Genomic DNA, 21,770 nt, shown 5'->3' on the forward strand with positions numbered 1-21,770 from the left:
TTCAGAAATATATATATTTTTTGTAATCAAGGGTAAATTCTGCATTTTTTGTAGAACTTATATGATACAAGAATCTTATGAGAATCCGTCATGAACGATTCTAAAAATTGAATATTATTTTATATCAGGTAATCACTTCATATATTCAATAGAAAAAAACTTACATCAATTATGTAATTATAATTATCAATGAAAAAGATTTTTTTTGTAGCAATATGACTAGCATTTTCAGAATTAAGAACGATATTTTTTTTGTTTTTATTTGGAGAAAAGTGAAAATGCATCTTCACAGTTTGACATTCGTAGCGCAAAATTAGTGTGTAAACCCTTTTTCTTTCTTCTTGCGCTGGCAGTTTTCTGTGCTGTTGCATCATGGAAAGCAGTTAGTTTCTCGCCGTAAGTCGGCGTGATCGGTCGTTCAGCTGGCGCATAATCGAGCTCCCGAAAATAAATACGCGCTCCAACTTTTCTCGTACTCGCGCTGAAAGAAAATTCATGACATTTCATCCACAGCGCCGCCCGAAAAAGTGAATCGAACTGACAGACGGCGTTCTGACTATCGATGTTTACCAAAACAATATTAAATATATCTAAAATTTGTTATCGGAACGATTAATTTCATTTCACGAATCGTCTTTATCAGACTGTGATTAACTCTAACGGTGCTTTTGTATTCAAATTATAAATAAGTTTGCTTTTATTGATATTTCGCGGTAAAAAAACAAATCGTGGATTGATTAATAATAATTTTACGGTATAAATTGTATTTTATTGTTTTTGATAACTTATGCGGATCAATATATGTATATTGTACGCAATAAAATGCACCGTGAAGAATAAAGTGCTTTAAAATTCGTGTAATAGATTTACCGATCAGAAACTGTGTTACTGCGGGAATAAATTTATGATATCTTTCACTGTGCTAAAATAAAAACTAAATCTTGTGTTGTTTGTGAACCGCTTCTCGAATCCATCCATGGAATCTGAGCTCTGTTGAACACCTCGAGTCAGCAGGCAGTGTCAGTCTGGTTTAACACTCGGAATTATTGACAAGATGGAGTCTCCGCAGATGTACGACAGCGGCGGGCAGGTCAACGGAGGCGGAGGAGGAAATCCCAACGAGATGAAGAAGATCCCAGGAAACAACAACAACAACCAGCCCAATGCCGTCAACCACAACGCGCCTCTCGCCATCCGACCCAGGCACCTCCCGCAGTACCAGCACCCGGATCTGGACGAGCTCACGGGACAAGAAATCAGCCTAGACCTCCAGCACCTGATCGAGGACCAGTTCAGAGATCAGGAGGGATTGGCCCTGCTGCAAGAGATTCTCCCCGGGGGGAGGGCGAACCAAGGCACGAACGGCGTATTCCCTCGAGCGGCGCTGCCCTACATGCCCCAGGGCGTGCACCAAGGCTCCTACCCGTCGGACCCGTCCTCGGACTCCGCCAGCGTCAAAGAAGAGCCGCAAGAGCCGCACGATTACAGGCGGCAATGCCAGCAAATCGGCCCCCTGCCCTTACCGCCGGCGCCCTTCGTGACCACGACCCCTTTCCCCACCGGGGGAAGCTACGCCACCAACGGCGCGGGCGGGAGCTTCCTGCCCCCCGGAGCGCCCCCGCACCTCGCCCTCAAGCACAAGAGCCTCCACGCGCACAACCACTCGCACAACAACAACCACAACAGAAGACACGCCGGCAAAGCCCTCGACAAAGGCACGGACGAATACAGAAGACGGCGGGAAAGGAACAACATCGCCGTCAGGAAGAGCAGGGAAAAGGCAAAGGTCCGCTCCCGAGAGGTGGAAGAGAAAGTCAAGTGCCTGATCAGGGAAAAAGACTCTCTCGTGAAGCGGCTGGAAGCCATGTCCGGAGAGTTGAGCCTCCACAAGCAGATGTACGTCCACCTGATGAATCTAAACCACCCAGAAATCAACGATCTTTGCCGCAGCATGCTGAACCTCGGAAATGGCGCCGACCACCCGATGTAGCGCGGGAAATTGAAATTCCCGAGGAAATTGAAAAAGGATTCCTGGCGGGAGCTCTCGGCACTACTCGTCACTGCTCGACGCAGGTCGCAAGGTGGCTCCGCCTTCCCCGTGTGGATCGCGCCAGATTTGCTTCACGCCGCACGGGCAAGTTTGGATTCGTGTTCTAGTGATGGTTTAGTGTGTAAAGGTCAGTTAGAAGCCCCAGGGCCCGAAATTCAGATCTCCAGAAATAATAAACTGCTTATATTTATAATTAAATGTGACTATAAATATATACAACGACAACATTCAAATTACTCTAAGAATTATTTTGCTCCTAGTATAATTAACGCGAATTAAATTAAGTTAGTTGTATAGAAAGTTTTACCAAACCAAAAACTTTAATGAAGTTAACTAAAAAAACGTTTATATTTATAAAAATACTAAAATTAAATGATTTTAGTACATTTTCAAATTCAGTAAAATAGGGTAGAATGCTTTTAAGGGAAAATTGGAAAGAGATTTAAACGAAAGTTTTTTTACAAAATGATAATATTTTTATATGTAATGTTAAAACTGGTACTAATAAATCCTGTTCAGTATATTTTTATGTATATTTGTACCTAAAGTTAGTATTTAACTATTTTAAAGAACTAGGATTTCTGTATTATAATGTAAATAATAAAATTCGAGTTATTTAATCTAAGAAGACGATATTCTGGGCAAAATTATCGTAGAAGTTAATTAGTTCAAATCCAAAATTTATATCTGTTCCGTAGAGGATAAAACACGAGAGTCCCTTTTTTGCCGTTTTGAGGTTAAGAATGCAGAAATTATTTTATATGTGAATAAAACATCGATGCCCACTTTCGTCAAAAAAAATGTTTTTAAGTTGAAATGAAAATCTGAAGTCCACTTTGTTTTAGTGCAAAAAACATCATTATTCCCAGATACGCTATTTTTTTATATTTTTTTTTATTAAAATTTCTCATTTGGCTTAAAAATTATCATGATTTGGAAAACGCACAATCAAGAAATCTTATTTCCTGAAAATTTTCTTATATATGACTCTCGTCGTTTATCCTTTAAGCTACATATACAATACAGTATAGTCTCTATAATCTAAACAAGTAATCGAGCCTATTTGGTAAGATACATTCGTGTTTAAAAAATAAAGTTCATTGCATATAATTAATCAGTTTTTAAATATTTATTAAACAGTGAGACACGTGTCACATTTACTATATTATACGTGTTAATAGAATATTTGAAACGAAAAAAATCTGGATTTTTTCCATAATACGATGCAATTAATTATTTTGATAGATTTGATGCTATCTTCTTCACCAGCTCTTTCAAAGGGAGCTTCTTGCGACGTGAAATTTTCGCTGCCTGAATAACATTTTGATTCATAAGTTGCGAGAGTGGAGTTTACTTTTTAGGACGAAACATAATTATTTTTTATCCATCATCATTCATCAAATCGGTGGTATTTTGATGCCAGAGGTATTACTGAGTAACAATAAGGCCCTCGGAGGCAGCTTTTGTTCATTCATTTCCTTGCTCATTCGATCCTATGGTTCGGATTACTGGAGGTACGGTTTTGAGTGGGTTCGGATTACAGAGACTATACTGTATATCTCATTAGAATTTAATTGGGACAATGTACAATCTTCGATTATTTCAAATTCAAAACATAAAAAAAATGAAAATTTAATGTCGTGTTTTGCTTAAAACATCAATCATTTTAAACATTTATCATTTTATAAACCTGGGCTTGGATTACAATGGACAGCTAACAGTTGTCTACAATTTTTTCAAAATAATTCATTTAAGCTTTCCATATGAAAAATTTAATATAAATACATTTTTATTTTATAAATATACCCAATCACATGTTAGCGACGATGATACTTTAATTTTTCTATACAAATATACACATTTTTGTAAATAAATTTCGATTTTACAATTATATGGACAGGCGAAATAACTCTTTTGAATTCCCATTTTAATTGGGGCCCTGGGCCGCGATTACAAACGCCATCGTTATCGGTATATGTCGAGACGGTATGAAGTAAAATCGAAAGTGTGTCATCATCGGTAACCTGTATTTGAACATATTTAGAAAAAAATGCATATGTAATTATTTATTAAAAATTACACTCATTTACATTTTTATGAACCTAAAGCTTTTAAGGCTGTATAAAGCCATAATAATTAACAATAAAAAAAACATATTAAAATCAATTAAATTAAAATAACATGTGATGCAATAGAATAACTAAAAAATCGTCCAGAAAAGATATTATTACTATGTAGATAAAATTGAAGATAAATGTTAACTCACATTGTAATGCAGGTTCTGGTTAAGAATTTTAAATATATGGGACTGCCAACGAAAGTAAAAAAATGGCTCATTAAATTTTCGCAAAAAATGTTTTAATATTATTTTGGTTCAGAGTCACGACTCAATCGCTGGCAGTGCTATACCTAGGCATAGACGCACCTTGTACTTACCTAATGTATATACTTTCCTTACTTTTTTATACTGAAAATAATTTTACTCCGGTAGCTATTCTTCTTGAATTAATACTATTTATATTGTACATAAAAAATATATTTTCTTTAAAAATAAAATTATATTTATCACTGTTAATATCAAATACTTTTTATTGATTCCTTTTATTAACTTTCACACACTTGATATCAATTAACATAATTGTTTACACCTACATATTTTCCTCTTACGGGAGATACACAAAAATATATGCATGTATTTATGAAATTTCTCTATGTTTTTATTTATAGTACCAAAGGCTACATTTTTTTAGGTGATTCCAAAAGCAATTTCATTTATTTTATTTAACTTTCACTCCCAGTACTTTAAAGTAAAATTTTCTACATCCATATATATTTTGGATCAAATAGTTCTAATGTAAATAAAAAACTGTTTGATGATTATTGCAACAGAGAGGGAAAACATTTTTGAAAACGAAATAGTTAAACTATAATAATTTTCACAGGGCCTTCGACCTGTCATTAAATGATTTAAATGGTAATTTTACACCTTTTAAATGTATTTTAATACCATTTTTACATTTTAATTTATAAAGTCCAGGATCGCAGCTTATAGTGACACAACCAGGAACGACTTATGCCTGTGAACTTGCCTTGACTCGCTAGAAAAATCGTGTTGAGTTGGGGCTCATGTAATGCATTTCATATATCATACATATTTATATATAATATTTTTTTATGAATATTATTATAATATTTATATGTGTAACATTCACCATTCGGCGATGTGAGAACATGCATATTTCTTTAATTCTCCCGTCTGTTGGTTTGTTGTAAAGGGTAAGATTCATCCGACTGAATTATTCCACCTTAAATTTTAATCCCTTTTCTTAGACCAGTTTGTTTATTCAATATTTTGATTTTGTCAAAGTTTTTGTAGACAAGGACTGGATTTAACCTCCATCTCTGTTGTCATATGTCAATATTTATAACGGCCTCGTGGTGTAGTGTTCAGCGCGTTTGCCTACCATGCAAGGAAACTGGTATTTTTCCAAAAATGACAGGTATAAACAAGCTTCCATCGTCATTTTTTATCTTTATCGACACAGTAGATATAAAATAAACAGGAAATGCATAATTGAATATTCTTAAATAAGTAATATAATGTTATCAATCCATAAACACATTTTTATCATGATCATATAAAGAGGCGTTTCGGTAATTTATAAAAGGAAGCAGTAACAGTTATAGTTTCACAAATTAAACTGTTTTGTGAAACGGCGTCTATATAATACTGCCGTCATTATAAAAAAGGACGTTTCGACATAAAACAAAAAACGGAGAAAAAAAATATTTTTTAACTCTGAGATTGAAAAATTCGCTGGGTGAAAAATGCTACAAAAATTAAGTATATTATTATGCGACAGTATGTATTATGGTTTGCCCTAATGGAATATATATATTAATTTTAGTACATTTTACGTTATATGTTTAAAAATTCACATTTTCATCTTCTTTTTAGTAAAAAAAATACAAGAAAATATTTTATACTGCGATGAAAGATGTTTCTAGCTAGAAACGCCCTTTTCAAATAGTAATTAAGTAAACGTCTTTTTTTTAAGTCTTAATATGCCAACAGATTCTACTCAACTAAATAAAATAGACGTTACTGGCCATTTAATGTTTTTCAAACTAAAAAAGCCGACCTAATAATCAATTAACTGGAAAATTACCAGCAGATCTAAAATTTAATTGAATACGTGTAGGTACATTCATTTCAGATGTTTTTAAAAACGGAATAGAAGAAAAAATAAGTATTTTGATTAGTCTTTAATAATTACATAAGTCAGAACAGCCTTTTATATTTAGAAATCTTCAAGACTTTTTGCAGTTTAGTTTCATTTATTAGCGAAAAATAATAGGGTTGTGGTAATTTTAGGATGATAGATGTATTTTTAGTAGATGTGTATTTTTTTTCTTATCACGAATATGTATTTAACTCATTTTCGAAAAAAATCTTAGATGAGTCCTTCTTTCTTATGACGGCAGAATAATTCTGAACAACGTGGGCAAAAAATCTGAAACAGACATTTGCTGGAACAGTTTTACAACAATTAATTAACCTGTTATTTAAAAAAAGTTTCTCATTTTTGGGGGAGGATAGTCACGGTTATTTCATTAAAACTGTTAAAAAAAAAACAGTTTTGTATATCCGGACTAATTTTTCGTTTTTCTTGAGGGGTGATGGCCACAATTTTGCCAATGTACAGTCAGATTCATTTCAAATAACCACCCTTTTACGAAAAAAAGACTCGATTTATTGTACCATTTAGTAAACATGATAAAAATAAAATAGGAAAGAATTCATTAGTTACGTAAACCTTGACGAAGAAGCTTGTTTGCTTTGAAACCAGTCGGTGAAAAAAAAAAGTGGTTAAAAACAAAGTTGTTTTATTTATTTTATTATAATGAAAATTACCACAAAATTAGTGCTTCAAATATAAAATTTATAAAATATTTTAGTTCATACCATTTTTTATGTAATCGTAAATTTTTTTGTTGTAAAAGTTTTATTTCTACAGTCCGTTTTCAACAAATTTGTACAAACTTACAATATTGCTTACTTACTCTTGTGGGGTTGTGGTGTAACACGAGTCTACATAAGACACAAGACTTAATATACCTCTCTTATCTATTTAAATTATCATGCTGTATTTTTTGTAATCTTCAAATGGACATTTTCACATCGGATTTGGAAAGTAAAATTTGAATAAACATGCTGGGTATTACAAAAAATATTTATCCTTACTATGCGAATAATAATTATACGAATGAAAGTGATGCCAATATCATAATAAATCCGTTTAACTGTATAAGAAAGAGAACGAGAAAAATAAAAGACAGATACGCTGTTCTGTGACCGGTGTTTGTGTGAAAGAGACAAAAACTAAAGCTGAAATTCGTTCGATCAGTCGGTTATTTGCAGTAAACGGGAGTGCACGCTAGTAATATGACCAGCGTATTTATGATTTTTAATTTATTTTACTCTAACAGGCCTGAATTGAATTTTATTATTTCCAAATTATGGAAAAGGAATTATTTAACAGTACGTCTCTAAGCTTTTTTTTCAAATGTCCAAAATTTAGAATATTCCATCTTTTGCTTGAGGTTACACCACCGCGAGTAAAGGAAATTTGTGGCACAGCCTTTTAAGAGTAAAACCAACTGGTTAAAAAAAAAATCGAAAATATTTTCAGGCATTGCCTAGTACGTAGGTGAACTAATTCAGTCAGATGAATCTTATCCGCATCCATAAAGGTGTAAGTTTTTTAACTTCGCATAAATCAACCGTTGGACAAATTAAATAAATCAAGACGTTCAAACAAAGGCAGAATGGTGAATGTGTGTAAAAATGGTAACTTAAACAAGCCAACGACAGGCCGTAAATCAATTTTTTTTTTTGGTTTAAATGAGTTTATTTTAGATCAAGCCATCCCGGTAGTTATGACTTAAGACGCTTGCATCGCGTGCGGAGTTTCTAGGTTCAAATTCCGGTAAGCCTAGATAATTAAAAAATATTTTTTATCAATTCCGGGTGTTTTCTGCTGCGATAATTAAACTTTTAGCCTGTTGTTCAAAAATGAATTCGACAAAATACAAAATATTTATAAAAAATATTTGGCTGGTTTTCGTCTGGTCACAAAGTTAAGTTAAATAATACCCAGTCCCGAATTCGACCACGGTAGCTGTGGAGCGAAGTCTCGGAGTAAAAAAATCCGGGGGATTTTCGGACAACCTTTGCGCTGCGAGGAGACGGTCCGGTTTTTTGGTGAGTGTCAACGTGCTTGTGGGAGAAAATTTCGACTGTGGACCCGATGCGTGCACGCGTCTACTTTCTAGAACTTTCTATTTCATTTTGATGCTGCCGAGGTCGAATCTTACAGGGCTTTTTAAATAATTTTAAAGTACGCAATTCATCATTTGTTTTAGCATATTACGACAGAGATGAAGAACATTTCATACAGAAGTCTAGGCTTGTCAATGGCTGTCAATGGCAATTCAATTAGATTAATCTCACCCGCATAAATAAAGGTTTCAGCTCTTTAACTTCACAAACATCAACAGATGAAAGAATTGAAGGAACATAGATGTTCAAATATGGGCAGAATGGTGAATGCTACCACTTAAATCATCCATTGATAAGTCATAAGCCTTGTAGATGCCTAGACTTATATACGAAATTTTCTTCATCTCTGTCGTAATATGCTAATATAAACAGCTCCCCAGGGAGTTGAATCCAGTCCTTGTCTTCAAAAATTTTGACAAACTCATAATATTGTTCATCATTTATTTCATTAATTCTCTACTGCTTAGGTGCACCAATGGCGAGATCCGTGGAATATGTAAGGCTAAGAATAGCAGCATCAAAAAAATCCAGGAATGAGCAAATGGACAGCGAAAGAACGACTATAAGGATTAAAGATGCGAAAGTTGATGGATGTGGAAAACGATGCAGATTGAAAAAAACATGGCACGACCAAATTCAACAAACACTTGACGATGGTTGACATGTCAAAAGTCGGAACAATCGGCGTGCGTGCCTGAAAAAATGTATGAATCTAGAGGAAGCGAGATATGTATGTAAATACAGAGTGATATGGCGTTCTACTCTCTCCGCCTACCCTTTAGAAAACGAACGGAGAAACGGCGTGATGGTTCATTGTTTTTGTACCTTGGAAAATTACTTTAAAAAAATTACACACTACAACGGAGATGGATCATATTTTAGAGAAGGAATATGGGAGTGCAGGCATTCACAGGGCTTATGACTTTACACACTGTGTAACATTAATTATCTGTATAATTCTTCCATCTGTTGATTTTTGTGATGTTAAAGAGCTTAATTACTCGTTAAATTATTTTTTTAAGCATCTGATTGCTTTTAAATTATCATCATTCCCCCTTTTGCATCCGGAGGTGCATAGGGCACTGCATTTAAAAATCGAAAGCAACTTATTTTAATAATATGTTACGTGAAGGTTGTGTGATCAGTCCTACGCTTCAGGTACCAGTCCAGGAACAATAAAATATTGCAATTCAAACCACCTTTAAAATCAGTATTTTACGTCCGCCAGTCAGGAATCGAACCAGGATCTCAAGAATGGTAGGCGAACGCGCTAACTGCTACGCAACGAGGCGGACTTATCTCCGCTCGGTTTCCTCCATTGATTTGCAAACACTCGTCCGGGGTTCTGGTTCTAATGCACACACAGAAATGTATTCTTCATCCGCCTGGGCTCAGAAATATGCTTATAAATAGGGAAATAATAAAATTTAAAATCGTAATTTAATTTCGTGTACAAAATATTAAAACTGTTCCATTTTTACAATCTTCTGATGCATAGTAAAGCTAGAACAATTCGCTCAATGAGTGCATATTTTAAATTATCATTTTTTTTTCTCAAAATTATTTATTTCTTTTTATTCAAATGCAATTTTAACTATTTGTATTTGGTACTATAATTATTTATTCGCCCTGCCATTCCTGCAAAATTCTCTTTCATCGTATTTTAAAAAAAAAATTCAGCGGAATTTTATTCTTCGTATCAAAAATAGCGATAACACGTTACTGGCTAGAGTCACCCATACGGAGAAAAACAATTCTATGATTATTAACTACTAAGTTAGCTACAGATTGCAGCAATACTACGGGCCGTGGGTACTCGTTTCGAGAATTGCAAGCGCAAACCGAAACCGTCCGTTACACGTTTGTAGTTAAACCAAAAACTATACCGAAATTCGGAACGCTTTTGTTGTAATACAATAGAGCTAAATGGCTTCTCTAGTGAATTATTACTGTGAATTACCGACCTATATATATTTGTTAAAACTATAAACAATGTAATATTTTTATTTCTTTACATCAAGATTATTTTTTTACCTATTTTATTTATTTATCTTACCAAATCTCACAATTATGAAATATTCATATTTATTTAACGTATGTTCTTATTTTTTATTATTTTCTCATACACTTCTAGTATTTGTTTTATTACTTTGTAATCGTTTTATTTTTTGCCTGTATGATATTCATACATATTTGTTACCTCATTTTCGGTACTTTTATTTTCTATAAATAACATGGTATTTTCTATTTCTCTTGAATATATTTAGTAGGAACATTTTTTCTTATAAATATATTTAAGATTTTATTTTTCTTTTAATATACACGGGAAAATCTTTTTCTGGTTATTGTTTCTGGCATTTCTTCCCCTAAAAAAGTAAATCTGGTATTTTATCCATCTGGGTATTTGCTTTTTCCTTTAATATTGTATCTGATATTTTTTCCCTCAATAATGAATTTGGTATTTTTTCCCCTCAATGATGTATCTGGTATTTTTACCCCTAATAGTGTATTTGATATTTTTCCCTCAATGCGAATTTGGTATATTTTCCCTCAATAGCGAATCTGGTATTTTTTCCCTTAAAAAGCGAATCTTGTATTTTTTCCCCTCAACAGTATATGTTAGTTTACTATCTTAAATATATAATTAACCCTAACGTTCTCATTAGTATACTCAATATTTGAAAAAATAAAAGTACTTATTTTATTTTTTCCCCATTAGTATACAATATAATTTGGTATTTTTATTGTCTCGTGAGAAAATTTGTATTTTATTTTCATTTTCTTAAATATTTATCTAGTTTTTACAATTTTTTTTCATAAGTGTACCTGGTACGAGTATATCACTTTTCAGAATATTGGAAAACTTTTTTTTTTTTCATCAGTAAATCTCGTATTTTCTCCTTCTTATTAGTATTTCTGGTATTTTCCTAACCCCATCAGTATATCTGGTGTTTTCTGTATCTCATTAGTATATCTGGTATTTTCCTAATCCCATCAGTATATCTGGTGTTTTCTGTATCTCATTAGTATATCTGGTATTTTCCTAATCCCATCAGTATACCTGGTGTTTTCCGTATCTCATTAGTATATCTGGTATTTTCCTAATCCCATCAGTATATCTGGTGTTTTCTGTATCTCATTAGTATATCTGGTATTTTCCTAATCCCATCAGTATATCTGGTGTTTTCTGTATCTCATTAGTATATCTGGTATTTTCCTAATCCCATCAGTATATCTGGTGTTTTCTGTATCTCATTAGTATATCTGGTATTTTCCTAATCCCATCAGTATATCTGGTGTTTTCTGTATCTCATTAGTATATCTGGTATTTTCCTAATCCCATCAGTATATCTGGTGTTTTCTGTATCTCATTAGTATATCTGGTATTTTCCTAATCCCATCAGTATATCTGGTGTTTTCTTTTTCTCATTAGTATATCTGGTATTTTCCTTTACTCATTAGTATAAGAATATCTGGTCCTTCTTTTCTCATTAAAATATCTGGTACATTACGTTTTTTATTTGTATTATGTGGTACTTATTCCTTATTAGTGAATCTAGTATTTTCATTTTCTCATAGAATAGCTATCTTTTTTTCTTCTCATTTATATTAACAGTATATCTTATATTTTTTTCCTCGTTAATATTATCTGATATGTTCTTTTCCACGTAAGAATGTCAGTTTATTTTATTCTTCTCTTTTTTCTCATTAGTGCATCTGGTATTTTGTTTTTCTCATTAGTATATCTGGAATTTTCTTTTTCCCATAAGCAAAGATTCTTTTATTTTTTTACCTATATATCTGTATGACCTGCAATATTATTTATTACTTATAAGGCTTATCTGGCAAATATTTGTTAAAATATAATATGTATATTAATTTTCTTTTCGGCCATGATTGTGTTTTACATATTAAAACATTATTTATAAAGCCCAGCATTTTGTTCTTCTCTAAAAAACATCACATTTGCATTACCTTATTACATTCTATTACCTCAAAATAGACTTCGTTTTAATTTATTCATTTTATAATTATTATTTACTTTTTAAATTTATTTCCCGTAACATTTTTTTACGCAAAATATCCGCTTTTTTTGATAAAATAGTTATTTTCATTAGCAACGTGTCAATTTTGTTGTAACTTAACTAAAAAAACTTATCGGTTCTATCAAACATTATTTACGTGTTCATATTTTCAAGTGTTTTTAAAAATATCAAAATATTTTTTTTGTCCATTCTTACTGTGGTAAACACAGTATTTCTTTTTTTTATATTTATTATTTTGCAGATAAAAATTTCTTTTCAATTTCTTCCTAACACACTGGTACTGGTGGTTTTGAAAATGTAATATAGGAGTCTAGGCATTAACAGGGCTTTGGACCTGTCATTTTAATTTTTTTTTTTTTTATTCACACAAAGATATTTCATAAAAATAATAACGTATCCGTAACTCCATGAGGCCAATTGATAATCCTGTGTTGAATCAGAATACAACATAATGGAAATTGGAAGGATACAAAATTTTAAATAACTATAAAAACATAATTTTCAATCAAACATCTGGACAATACGAATAGTAGTACATAAATCTATGCAATATCTCGCAGCAGTCTCCTGCAATGGTCTCTTCCCTTAGACAAAACCCACACTTGTACACTTCTCCCGAAAATGGCCTTCGTTTTGGATAACTTAATATGTTCATCCAGGACATTGAACACTCTTGGGGCCACAAAAGAGAAATTTCTCTGAGAGAAAGTCCATGGCTGGTTTATGTTGCTTCTTAACACACTGTTTAACATTCATCATTCTCCCTGTATTAATGCATCCAAATTTCTTCAACTTTTCCACCTGTTATGTATGGAAGTGAATCATGGAACTGGCTAAGGTAGGATGAAAGCCGATTGAACGCGATCTCTTAGACCAATGTGCGGGAAATCAATGCATGACAGCGTTACGAATGATGAAATTAGGCTAAAGTGTAAACCTGAGTGAGGTATGATTAATAAGATTAAGAAAGGGTCTCCGAGATGGTTTGGTAATAAAGAACGAATGAAAATGAACGGTAACGTGAGACGAGGACGACCAAGGAAGACGTGGCATGATCAGATAAACAAAATCATATGTCTGGTCATGTCAAAAGCAGGCAGAACCGAAGGGCGTGCATGACAAGATGTATGAACTTAACTGGAGATACAGGAATACCGATTTCAATTATATGTCTTCCTGCAAAAAACACCACTTGCTTACTACTATTAGACATGGGGGTGCTTCATGACATACTCAGTGGACGCCTTGATAGTCCGGCTCTTTTGTCGGAGTTATCATTAAATGTCTCCGGCTACCGCACCCGTCACACGTCGAGCTCTCTATTTCATGTGCCAGCAGTTTGTACGAACTATGCCCAGAACTCTCCACTTATACGTTTTGCTCGTGAATATAATTTGAACTTTCCCCTTATTGATCCATTTGATTGTAAAAAATAACATTTAAAATGCGCGTCTTAAAACATACTTTTTTGTCTTATACTTAGTTTCAATAATAAAGTCCTATTTATCTTATTTTATTTTATCTCTAATTCTTGATATTTTATATATATTTATATTTTCGACACTTGACACTTGTGCAATATTTACACACATGTCCACCCTTATTTCAATATAATACCCACTCACCTACCCTCTCACTCACTTACACTCACACAAACACACTAGTATGTATTGTGCGTGTATTTAATGTATTTCTGTGGATATCTGTCATTAGTTGTATTCTCTGTATATTTTATTTGTTATATTTTTGTTACATGTATGTTATCCCCAATTATTTTTTTTTTTAAAGTAGCTAGATAAGTATGCTGGATAGACATGTGTCGCGGTCTATTTTCTCGTAGTTGTAATTCCACCTGTTGGCTTTTGTGAAGTAAAAAAGCCGAAACCTTTATAGATATGGGTGAGATTCATCTATGCTTCACCTACTAGGCAACGCCTGATAAGACGCTTCAATTTTTATATTATTTCTACACCAGTTAGTTTGATCAACGATGTTTTGAGGGATCGTTTGACCCTCGCATGTTTGGACGTGACGTGTCTAAGTTTAAAACACATTCGTTTATACCTACAGCGCAATAATTGGACACCCCTGGCCGCTTTGTCATGATCGCCGTGGCCATCTTGATAAACACAACTATGCCCGAACCTTCGTGGAGTACCTATGCGGGTATCTAACCCGAAATTTCACTTTTTCCACTGCATTCTCTTGTAAAGTACGTTTCTCTGTTTGGCCTCGCGTAAACCGGCCGAACCTTAAAACGCAATAGTAAAAAGAAACAATTACTACCGAAAACACAAATCCGTTTACATCCATTTAAAAAACCTTTTTTAAAATGTGATATAAATCTTTAAAAATGTGGGCGACAACCCACGATTTTATATACGTATTATCATTATCACTATCGTCAAACTTCTGTCCGCACTCGATAGTGCATAGAGCACTGCATTGGTAAGTGTACTGCAGTGTAATGCAGTTTTCATCGATCATCTATTAGAGGAAGGTGAGGTTGATTTGAGTGTTAATTTGTGTTTGGCTCAGTAAGTCACCGGGATGAGGTTCTTCCTGTTGCAGACGTATTATATTCTGCAATCTTTAGGATATGTAGCTCAATCACAAATAATTATCGACGTGCTAAAAAACGACGTGATAATCGGGTTGTGGTCCTGTGGCTAGTGTCTCGGACTCACGGACCAAAGGTCCATGGTTCGAATCCCACTCTACCCCAACTTGATTCCATTTTCTAATAGTGAGTTATTTACAACTCGTTGAAAATGGCCCTCAAAATTAAATATTTGGGTAAATCATAAGAACGCAAATATTTCTTTTTTTTAAAAAAAAAAAAAAAATTTTCTCACCATGGTTGTTTATCGTATTCGTGATCACGATGCAACATCCGTGAACACCTAATATAAATGTCAAAATATTTACGTTTCGCGACGTTTAATCCTGCTGCGCAATCACATATTTGAATTTCGCCCGTGTAAGTATGAAAAATATTCCAAAACTGCTAATTTCATTTATTATTTATCATGCTATTTATTGCATTTAGCCAGCGGTCGGCAAGACAAATGTCAAAAAAAACAGTCACCATAGTAATTGTAATTTAATTTTCACTATTTTGTATTAGATACACCTTACTATTTTGCAAATGCAATATATTGTATTATTTTTTATAGTAATCGGTGATTTTTCGCCGATGAACTGTATTTATTTACGAAGAAAACAAAAAACAAGCCGACACGAGCGTTGACTTAGAGATTACACACGCGTTGACTTATGACTGCGATAACTAAAGCATGTTCATTATTGTTCATTATAATTGCTTGGCTTAGCATGTTTTTAAGCACGTCGATAGTTATTTATTATTGAGTTACTGGTCTCAAATCAGCGAAGAGTCCATCATTTGTGTGCATTGATCGGTTTGATTTTTTTGAACTACACCACTTCCTTTGCAAAGTATGGAGACAAAAAAATTAATATTCGAGCTATTTAAATAATCATGGGAGCAATTACAAAGCCTATATTTATCGCTATTTTGACCGGTATACTTAACTTCTGTACTATCTCTATCTACCTTAGTATGGCCTACTGATTTGTCATCTCGACGTCACGTGATCGAATTCTACCAATAAATGAAGCCGAAAATTTATTCCGCGTTCCTTACATAATTAAGATTTTAAATAGTTTTAATAAATATTTTATATTTATTTTTTTATATTTTTATAAAGTTTGTATTCTTTTTTTATACAAAAAAAATTTCCGTCACTGGTATAGACTTCTGTGATAAAAAGCGACCGCTTCAAAGATATAATAAACTCAAATAAATCTCAGTTCAAGCAAAAATGCTCGCTTGAACATGATTTTTTTACGACTTTTGACAATAATCAAAACGGAATGCTTAACTTTCATCTGAATTTATCTATCGAGGTATTACAAAGCCCGCTTTTTTGACATCTCGACACGTTTATTCTAGAAGACAGTAAAGCAGATGGAAAATATATAATAACTAAACTGTGCTGTAATTTACCACTGTTATTGTGCCTCAAGGCGTGTTTTATAAATTTTGTAATTTTGAAATTACTTCTCGTGTGACGTCACAAATTCTCTTCGGTGAGTTCTGCTGATTGGTGAAATGGCAAACTATAAGCCGAAAATCTATCACAACATTCTATCATTGGTTGATTCGAAAGAACAAGTCGTTCAAAGTACTTTATTTTTTAAATATTATTTTTTTCAAACATTGTCGAGAAACTGTGCCGTACAGTTTAATACTCTTATTTTTTATATGCATAAGAAAGCATTTTTTATGAGCTTCTTAATTGCATTTTTCATCCATCCGAATACAGACTAAATATAAAATTAAGATCTTAATTAATCGGATTGTGGTCCCGTGGTTAGTGTCTCAGACTCACGGATCAAAGGTCCGTGGCTTGAATCCCACTCTACCCCAACTTGATTCCCATTTTCTAATAGTGAATTATTTAAAAATCGATAAAAATAGCTCTCAAAATAAAATGTTTTGGTAAATCACATTTCTTTCAAAGAATTTTGTTTGTTTGTTTGTTTGTTTGTTTGTTCGTGTTTCTTTCACATCGTAACGGAACGGTCGATCAACGTGATTGTTTGCATGGAAACAGGCGAAAAGCTGACAAGTATCAGATACTTTTCATTTCTAAAAAAACACTCAAATCAGGAAAATTCTTAGATTTAAAAAAATAAAAATTAAAACAAATTATGCTCGTCGCCATAAACTAACAGACGCATCATTTTTTGGATAGCGATAGTTGAACGACCGGCAATCGATACAGGCTACTTTTCTTTCTAAGATTCTTATTGTTTAACAACCAACTAATTTCTCCATAATACCACGTGATGTAATCCGCGGGTAAAAACTAGTAATCTTTATATTTATAATTCCTCTATACGTGTGATGTCACCGTACTCCTCCTAAACGGCTTAACCGATTTACGTGCGGTTTTCACAAAAATATAGATCTTTGCGCTGTGTGTGTTCGTAGAAATCTTCAATCGAATTTGTAAAAAAGAAGTTAGGAGCAAAAAAAATTTATTCATCGATCTACCAGGGTTGCATTCGGGGTGAATGCATTACAAAAAAATGGAAAGTTGTTGTTTTTTTTGTGTATGAAAAAAGGTTGTTTTTGAATGTTTACAAACAGCGTGTGTTTGTTGCGGATCTCAATCAGATACTTTCCTTAAATTCCTTATAATTTCTACCCATTTATTTATTTGTATTCTATTTTTGGTAACACTAAGATAATATTAAATTTAATGCATTTAAAAAAATCATATTTCTACATAAGTACACCCCTTTGTTGGTGAGACGACCGGAGTTTGACGTTTGCAAAAAAAATGCTATATTTGAAAAAAATATTTATTTTATGTTTTGGAATTCAACCGTAAACAAGTACCTACTTAAATTCAATACTTTTTTAATATTGGCAATTTTTAGTTTTGGAATTTAATCACAAACCTTTTGCCAACGTCTGTCGGGTCCGCTAGTTGTAAATAAATTCCTATGATATGAGTTTTGCATTGTAAGTGAAAGTTCGTCCCGCAGACTCGAGCCACTTTGACCCATTTCCTGGGTCAAAGTGGCTCGATCTTCCTTGCACGAATACGGTGTGTGTGGGTAAGTGACTAATATTAACAATCGTGTACATTTAAGCATGTGGCCAATAAAAATAACAAACATAAATTAAAAATAATATTTTTAACAAATTGATTTGATCAACAATGTTTTGAGTTTGTCCAAATTCTTGTAGACAAGAACTGGAATCAACTCCCTAGGGAGCTGTTAATATTAACATATAATAACAGAGATGGAGAACATTTTAGAGAAGGTAATATGGAAGTCTTGGCATCCACAGGGCTTATGACCTGTCATTGGCTGGTTTAAGTGGCCACTTTACACATTGCGTAACATTCACCATTCTGCTCATATTTGAACATCCATATTCCTTCAATTCTTTTATCTGTTGATGTTTCTGAAGTTCAAGAGCTAAAACCATTATTGATGTGTGAGATTCATCTGATTGAATTATTTCACCTACATACTAGGCAACGCCTAAAAATATTTTTCAATTTTTATGCTTTTTCTTGAAACAGGTGGATTTTTCGACAATGTTTTGAATGTGTCCAAATGTTTGTAAACAGGCTGTATTTCCTCCCTATGGAGTTATTTAGTTTTTTTTTAACCAGCCAATGACAGGTCATAAGCTCTGTAAATGCCTTAATTTCCATATTACATTCTTAAATGTTTTTTTTCTTTGTAGCAACAAATTAAGATGTTTTATAATATTTATTTATTCATCAAAAAATAAATATTACGAAAAAGTAAAATAATAAAAAAAGTGGCCATTTTACGCACGTGGATGTTTAAACACGGGATAAATGGTGAATGTTACAAAGCGTGTAATGTGGCCACTCAAACCAGCCAATGATAGGTCATAAGCTATGTAAATGCCTAGACTTCCATATTTCCCTTTCAAAAATGTTTTCCCTCTCTATTGAAACAAATTGAGATTTCAATAAATCCCAAGGGAGGAAATCCAGCCTTTCTGAAAACATTCTGAAATCATACTTAAAACATTGTTGGATATTTATTTTATTTTATTTATTATGGATATGTTTATATGTATGTTCTAGATCTTTCCCGTGGCTTCGCTCACTTGGTATTAGGGATAAATTAGTTTGGTAATCCATTCGTTTTGTAGTTTATCAAAAATAGCTTTCTCGATAGAATAATATATTTTTTCGAGATAGTAAGTACCTTGTATCGCTTGCCGGTCCTCTCAACTATTACTGTGTATCTCAAAAAACATGAAAATGAATGACAATATCTGACATAAGCCCTCCATATCATTTGGCAAACTCACAGTGAAGGGGAAGATGAAAGCGGTTACATTCGGAAATTTTAATAAGGAACTCGTTATGGACAAAAAAAAAGTAAGACATTTGATCTTTTAAACGGTTTTCGTTTTTTTTGTTCTGCGTGTCAACAGGCCAGAAGGCCTAATTTCAGTGGTAAATACGCCTAAAAATCATTTTTTATTGTTTTCTCATCCGGAATCAAACGCGGAACCTTCGGTGTGTGAGTCAAGCATCCTTACCACTGCACCATGGAGGGCGTAGGCAGTTCCTTTACTGTAAGATAAAAAACAAACAAACAAACAAACCATCACGCCGTTTCCCCGTAGGGTTAGGCAGAGAGGATAGAACGCCATATCACTCTATCTTGGCATACAGACCTCGCTTCCTCTGCATTCATACATCTCCTCATGCACGAACGCCGATTATTCCTACTTTAGACATGTCCATCTTCAAGTATTTGGTGGACTTGATCGAGTGAAGCCTTTCTCGGTCTTCATTGTTTTCTGCATCCTTTTAGCCGTTCTTTCGCTGTCCATTTGCTCTACACGTCCAAACCAACGCAGCGCCCCTTTCTTGATTATGTCGATAATGCATGTCTCAGCCTTACACACTACACGGATCTCGAAATTTGTGCACCTATCATACATAATTACAATTAATTAATTAATTAAAAACATAATTAACGAAATTTACAAAGAATAAAAGCAATAAGAGATGAAATGCATTAAATAAATAATAGCGTAATTCAAAACCGTCTCTAAATCTTGTAAAAACAAATTTTAATTATAGTACTTGTAAATATATCAGTTACTCCTTTAATGGAGATTTCTTAGTTTGCTTGCAATACCCTCAACTTTTCTAAATATTGTTTATGAATTTAAATATTGAATAAAATGTCAGTGTGGCATTTGCTGTAATATTTAAACGATTGGGGTTTTTAGTCCAAACAATGAAGAAATTATGGAATGGTTGAAATAAAAAAAGTGTTAAAAATAACTTGTATAGTAGTTGAAATCTCCATATTTGGGTTTGTAAAAATATTCAGTAAACTCCGCTAATAACGTATGCAACAGACTATCCAGAACTATCCAAAACACCTTTCGAGCTGTCAAACAGTAAGTGACGTAGTGGTAGAAATGCAAATTAAAGGATATTTTCTGTTTTCAAACAAATTGATGTGGATATTTTCAACAGCGAATTTTAGATCCTTACGGTTTGAAAAAATAAATTTGAAAGAACAATTGTATGGATCAATAGACAAAATAATAAAATCAAATAACGTCACTCTAGAAAATTTTGGACATTTGATGTTTTCAAAACGAGGTCTTCTATTGAGATTTGAATAAAATCCCTTGAATGTTAATTTCAGAATGCCCCGAAGAGATATCGTCTTTCTATTCAATTTATGCGTCTGTGTTGTCAATTAACTATGTTTAAACATTCTTAAAAAGAAAAACGGCCAAATACTGTTGCATTACTTTTCCGATCCGTTGGTTTTGATAAATTAATTTTGTTGTTTTTATTTTAATTAATTAATTAGACCCTAATCTTGATCTGTGAATTTTCACAAACGCACTTCCGTGAACGTTTTTATTCTCAATCTGCCTTTGTTTGAATTTCTTCGTCTTCTCTAGCAATCATCTCTCCTCAGCTGGGTAGAGGCCTCTTCTAACTTTTCCACTAGTCTCTGTCTTGGCTCCTCCGCGTCCAAGCACCACCAGCTACTTGGACAATGTTGTCGGTTCATCTCTTTGATGACCTTCTAAAACTGCCTTCGTTTGCCTGGAGCCTCCAGCCGTCAAGCCATATGTTTCGCCCATTACCGCTTTAGTTTTGCCACACGGTTCATATCATCAGCAACTTTGGTTCTCTGTCTTATGTATTCTTATCTTATTCTTTCTTTATATTTAAAGATCGTAATTTAATTATATTTTTTTATCCGGTATTTTTGTAAAATCATTTCATCTCTGATATAATCTACGTAAAATCATTGATAAGTGGATTAAACCCAGTATTTGTCTATACGGGTAAGTGAATGGGTTTACAATCAATCACCATTTATCGACTTTTTATGTCTACCGGTTTTGAGACTTAAATTTCTTTATGTATTGCATATCATCTTGTTTCTTCTTCTTCTTCTTCAGCCTTGTTCTCTCCACTGCTGGATAATGGCCTTTTTCAAACGCCTCTATTCCTTCTTATCGCCCACTTTTATCATCCATGGTTTGCCCGCTATAGAGGCAATGTCATCGACCCATCTTTTCTGTGACCTTCCAACACTTCTTTGGTTTGCTCACGGTCTCCACTATATTATTCTGGGTGTCACCTGTCATCATTTTTTCCTGTTCTTTCTTTCCTTCCTTTTCTATTTATTTCCTGCCCACTGCCATTTAAATTTTGCTCCACAATTCACAATATCCACGACTCCGGTTCGGGCCTTA

The 21,770-nt window shown here is 33.4% G+C and overlaps 1 protein-coding gene across 1 annotated transcript; it reads left to right on the forward strand.

Moving 5' to 3' along the window:
• Nucleotides 1-378: 378 nt before the first annotated feature.
• On the forward strand, nucleotides 379-3,683 carry slbo (CCAAT enhancer binding protein alpha slow border cells). The gene has a single exon (XM_088239639.1). The coding sequence runs from the start codon at nucleotides 1,055-1,057 to the stop codon at nucleotides 1,988-1,990; it is 936 nt and encodes a 311-aa protein (XP_088095765.1). The 5' UTR covers nucleotides 379-1,054; the 3' UTR covers nucleotides 1,991-3,683.
• The last annotated feature ends 18,087 nt before the right edge of the window (nucleotides 3,684-21,770 follow it).

The sequence above is a fragment of the Micrasema longulum genome, unplaced genomic scaffold, assembly GCF_059751315.1.
Source record: "Micrasema longulum isolate JH-2025_06_02 unplaced genomic scaffold, ASM5975131v1 h1tg002208l, whole genome shotgun sequence".
Taxonomy (NCBI): domain Eukaryota; kingdom Metazoa; phylum Arthropoda; class Insecta; order Trichoptera; family Brachycentridae; genus Micrasema; species Micrasema longulum.